The 5,313-nt window shown below is 56.8% G+C and overlaps 1 protein-coding gene across 1 annotated transcript in view; it reads right to left on the reverse strand.

The window, feature by feature from the left end:
• NECAB2 (N-terminal EF-hand calcium binding protein 2) overlaps positions 1-5,313 on the reverse strand; it is a gene marked incomplete at both ends in the record, with an annotated part of 22,483 nt that overhangs the window by 298 nt on the left and 16,872 nt on the right. Inside the window, 6 exons of the mRNA XM_010159807.1 lie at positions 62-139; positions 452-564; positions 691-747; positions 1,459-1,538; positions 1,713-1,831; positions 4,693-4,829. Coding sequence (XP_010158109.1) covers positions 62-139; positions 452-564; positions 691-747; positions 1,459-1,538; positions 1,713-1,831; positions 4,693-4,829 — 584 coding nt within the window. The remainder of the gene's footprint in view (positions 1-61; positions 140-451; positions 565-690; positions 748-1,458; positions 1,539-1,712; positions 1,832-4,692; positions 4,830-5,313) is intronic.

The following is a 5,313-nucleotide window of genomic DNA, read 5'->3' on the forward strand; positions in this document are numbered from 1 at the left end:
GGGGGCTCAGCTGTGCCCAAGCCCCCACCTCTAAATGAGCTTTTTGTGCCCCTTCCCCTACCTCTTCCAGTCCTCCTCAGTCTCCCAGAACTCGTAGACGATGAAGGTGACCCCATCGGGCAGCTTCACTGCGGTGACGCTGGTGGAAGCGAGGAAGAGGGGTGAGCCCTGAACCATCAGGCATCCCTCCCCTCTCAGCCTCAGTAGCCCACAGGAGGGTGGGCCACCGAGGGGTGACCCCAGCCCCAGCATACCGAGTGGGGGTACCCCCACCCTGCTATTCCCCAGCCCGTGCAAAAGTGTGTTAGTGGCTGAGCCTCCCTACATCCCAAATCCTGGCTGTTTTGCCTCAGCCCTTCACCTGGTGGAGTGCCTCTTGTTGCAAGGGCGGCTGGACACCCCTCACCCCAAGCCCCCAGGCCCCTGATGCATAGTTGCTGGCGGTACCCACTGGAAGCAGTCCCGTTCCCCGGCCACGCTCTTCAGGTACTGCTTCAAGGAGCTGCAAAACTCGCCCAGGTGCTTGTGCGACACCGTCATCTCATCCCGCACCAGGAGGAGGTACTGCCGGGCCCCCCAAAACATAGCAGCATGTGAGACCCGAAAAACACAGTGACCCCCGCCCACCAAGTCTGATGCCATACAGAAAGGACACCCCAGCAGCCCATGGGGGTTGGCTGGGCACCTCACCGTGCAAGCTGTGCTCTCGCTGTCTGACAGCCGCTGGTGCAGGTCAAACCAGAGGGTCTGGGAAAAGGGGGAAAAGCAGCAGGGGGTGAGGGCTGAGGCTGTACGTCCCTGCCAGGCTGGCAGGTTTCTGTCCCCAGTGCTTGACATGATGAGCTGTGCCCCCTTTGCACCCTCCCATCAGGACCCTCTGCTAAAGCTTGTGGTGGTCCGAGTGCAGCAGACATCCGTCCTCACATCAGCTCCAAAACCGCTGTCACCCTTACACGGTCCCTGAATTGTCCCTCAGCACCCACTTGTCCATGCCCCAGGCACACTCTAATTTCCTCTGGCGACTACAATCAACACTTTCTGCCCTCAACCTTCACAACACCTTGGCCCCCATGTAAAGCACCACCTTTCCCCTGTCCCCTTCTGCCCTGAAAATGCAAACCAGGAGGGTTTCAGAAACAATCCTGCACTGCAACATTTTCTCCTTCAGTCCCTAGATGGAGTAAGCGCCTCTGCAAGAGAGGTTGCCTTCTTCCTTATGTTTTTTTCTTGTTTAAATAAACTCACAGTTGATCATTCCACATTCAATAGTTGCTGTCAGCTCGTCAGACATATTATCCTCCACCACCAGCCCAGCTCCCACCCGCAGCCCTGCATGCCGTGGCACAGGGATGGGCATGGCCACCTCTTGGTCATCTGCATCCCAACCAGGGCAGGGAGGTGGTGGGGCTGTGGGGACACCCAAGGAACAGCCCCATGCGTGGAAATGCTGGCCCTTACCTTGTCCTCCAGCCTGCCGATCAGCTCGGCCAGCCTGTTGATTTGCCCTTCCAGCCCCTCTGCCTTGGCGTCGGGGGAACCTGGATGGGGCCAGGAGGCAGTGGTGGAGTGAGAGACATGCTCAGGCACCCCCTGCAAGCCCCTCCATTCTCCAGGGAAGTCGAGCATCACCTCCGTGCTGCCGCCAGGACTGCAGCTCCCTTCTCAGAGCTGCCCCCGGTTGCCAGTGCAGCCGGGAAGCTGGCCAGACTTACCAGTCTGGAAGCTCTTCCCGTGCTCCCTGGGGACCATGCGGCTGGTGGGAGAGTAGCTGGGCACGGGGCTGTCGTACCAGGTGTCCATCAGACCGTGGCCAGCCTTGCTGGGGTAGTGCCTGCAACAGAGAGCAGAGGCTGTCAGGGCAGAGCTGGGCATGTACAGCACGGCATGAGCTGGCCCCAAGGAGCTGGCGTCGGATCATCGTTTTTGGCAGAGCCCTTGGAGAGCAGCAGTGCCCACACCGTGCGGGCTTCCTTCCCATCGTATCCTCCAGCATCACCTGGTGTGGGGAGTGGGTCAGGATGACAGCAACATCAGTGGGCTGCTCCTAGCAGCTGGCACTTCTCTTTCCTGTTTAAGAAACACTGCAGCAGCCCTCCCAGCATCTCCTGCAGCCCTCAGGGGTTCTTTCTCCCCTAGATGGACACCCGTGACACTGGGCTTTGGGGTGCCAGTAGCTGTGTCCAGCCAGCTGGCTGCACCCAGACGGGCTGGTTTTGCAGCTGGGTGGCTTTGGTGACTAACACATGGGAGAAGTAGCTGTCACACAGCAGCACAGAGGTTGTCCATGCCCAAACTGCTGCCCTTGAGCAGGGAAAGCCTGCCCTCCTGTCAGCCTGGCCCTCCATCCCACCAACAGGCTGCAGTTCTGCAGAACGGAGGGACATCCACCACAGTATGTCCCCCACCTCGCTTCTTCCTCTGTGGCTACAAAGCCCATTTGGCCTGGGTCATCCTGCAACACCTCTTGGAGAAAAGGCGTGTGCCCAGAGACAGCAACGACCATCCATCCCCAGCTCCTCAGTGGTCCCCCCAGTCCCTCAATCATTGGCAAGCCAGAGAGGATGCCAAGAACTGCCATCCGTGTGCAGCGAGATGGGAATGGGTTTTGGGAAGGATGACCCTCTCTTTCCTTCCTCCTGCACTGATGGGAAGTCTGAGCTGCAGCGGGAGAGGCTGAGCTGGTCTAAGGGTTTCCAGCATTTCTTCCAGTGAGCGCAGCTTTGTGCCGGCTGCCTGCTGATGGAGGTTCCCAGGAGCCTCGACTCCTCTTGGCATCTTTTGCTGACCATGCAGCTCCCAGCTGGAGACAACATGTTGGGCACCAGAGAGCCGAAGAGCACAATGCCAACCAGCATCATCCCTGCCCTCCTGTCCCTCCCCAGGCACGCAACTGCCCCCAAATCACAGCAGCCAAGTGCCCTCTCTACCCTCTCCAGCTACCCTGGCCAATTTCATCTGGCTCCTTTGGTGCCAAGGGAGCATTCCAGACTGCTGTTGTGCCCTAAAACCAGCCTGTGTGGACTTGACCATGCACATAGGAACGTGACAAGTGGATCTGGTTCCAAAGAACATCCCCGAGATGAGGAAGCAAGAACAGCGATAAAGGTGGTAGGAACATCCCCGTCGCTACAGGCTGCGTGATAATCCCAGTGCCAGTGCTGCATAATCCTCTGTCAATAGGCAGGAAATTAGGCAAGGACAGACAGAGATTTCTTTTTAATCACAATTTAATGAGGTGTCTCAGGCTTGAACACTCTGCTCTTGCACTTCGTTTTACAGCCCTTTATTTTGGTACATTTTAGGCCACCTCTTTGTCTTCGTGCGGATGCATGAGATATTTTTTTGTGGGCTTTTTTGGCTATTATCACCATGAGAAAACAACTACAATACTCCTCATTATGAGCTGGGCCCACACATTGGCAAATAAAAGCCAGCAAAGTCTTTCATGGGCTCTAATTGCTCCGTCTGCTGTTGGGCTTGTTTCCTCCTCATTATTTCCCAGGACCTCTTACTTTTCCACGTTTTGTACAAGTTTTGCAACAGGCCAGCGGTTTCCTTCCAAAATGGGGAGAGGAAAGCGATATGGGGTGATGAAACCCAGAGCATTCCTCCTAGGAAAGCTGGTGAGATGTCACCAGAGCTGCCCAGGGTCTCACTGTGTCCCAGGCAGAGTGTAGCCCACTGCTGCCAGGCCGGGATTCAGCTGCTGATGATGTTAAGACCCAAACACCAAAACTTGGCTCCAGTGAAACATTTGGGCATGACAGCTCTTGCAGTGTCCCTCTCTGTGGTCTACATGCCTTGGCCTCTGCCCACACACAGCTTAGGGAAGCCAAGGCATCCCCCAAGCATCCTGTGGCCTCCTGGTTTGCAGGTATGGTAGGAGAGGGATTCACTTCATGAGCATCTGATGAACAGTTTCCGTGGCAACCTGTCCTGGTTACAGACAGTGGCATTCAGGGGAGGTGGAGGGACACCGTGACACCAAGGGGGAATGTGCTGAGGTCTGGGCTATGCTGCCAAGTACCCCTTACATTTTAGCCCTGTCAGCCCTTGAGAAATCTTGAAACTGTCTCCTCTCTCTTCTCCAAGCTTGGTAGCACATGCTGGGCTGCTGGGATGGGGACGCTCCCCTCACACAGGACCTGAGGAGGGTGGTACCTGTCCCCAGCACACAAGCACCTTTCACCTCTGTGGATGATTTCACTGGCTGGGTGCCCCAGAAGCAGGGACAGTGTCCCCAGCATGGGAATCTGCCTGCTGCAGGCTGTCCCAGCACACCCCAGACCGGGCTGCTGGTGCCCATGTCTTGCTCTGGATGGGTCCAATGGCTTTGCTCAGAGAAGCAGCTCTCTGAACCTAGCACTGCCCAGCCTGGCTCCAGGGGTTGCCCCCCTTGTTCGCATCTCCCCCTACACTGCTCGTGGGTAAAGAGGTCAAGAGGGACCTTTAGGGCTGCAGGAGAGAGATGAACAGTGCAGGACAGAGACGTGGAGGAAAGACCTGAAAGCTCTCAGGAAGCCAGGAAGGGAGGCAAAGAGGAAGGCAGTAACTCACCCGGCTCCCCTTTGTTCCCTCATACCACCTGTTGCATTTTCCCTTGCCCCACAAAAGCATTCTCCTCCTGTCCCTCCACCCTCCTGCACCCAAACTGACTGGGAAGCAGAGAGGAGGGCAGGAGGTGCTGCAGACCTGGTGGGGTTGGTTTGTTCATCAATGGCGTCCACGGCACTCTCCACAGAGCTCAGCAGCGACTGGGTCTGGTTAGCCGTCTCCTTAAGCAGGAAGCGGGTCACAAACTCGGCCACGTTTGTGCCGCTCTCATAGACCTGCCAAGGCAGACAGTGAGCATGGTGATACCCAGCACTGACCGCCCAGTGCCAGCAGGCACCCCGTCAGCATCCATCCAGCATCCCACACACAAGCTGGTCCCCTCTGTGTCCTCAGTCATGAGCCACAGGAAGAATGAGTGTATGCACCTCAAGGGCAGCATATAGCCCTCCAGCATGCATGGGTCACAGCTTCAGCGTGTTATTTAGTGCCTTAGTCCACAATGGTCTGGCCAACCCAGCACTAAAGTAAAAGGGGTTTGGGATGATTAATACGGCTCTCACTGAGGAGCCGCAAGCTGAAGGTGCTTTCAAGACAGGGGCAGAAAGCTCTGCCAGTCCCCACCCAGCCTCCCTCCTGTCCCACGCTGCAGACAAGACCCTCAGCATGTTTCCACATTAGGATTTTTTTCTGAAGAGGGAGAAAAGGAAAGCTCTGGCCGTTTGGGGCCAAAGGTAGGATGGATACAGCCCAAGGAGCAGG

This window comes from Eurypyga helias, unplaced genomic scaffold (genome assembly GCF_000690775.1).
Source record: "Eurypyga helias isolate BGI_N326 unplaced genomic scaffold, ASM69077v1 scaffold25469, whole genome shotgun sequence".
Lineage (NCBI taxonomy): Eukaryota > Metazoa > Chordata > Aves > Eurypygiformes > Eurypygidae > Eurypyga > Eurypyga helias.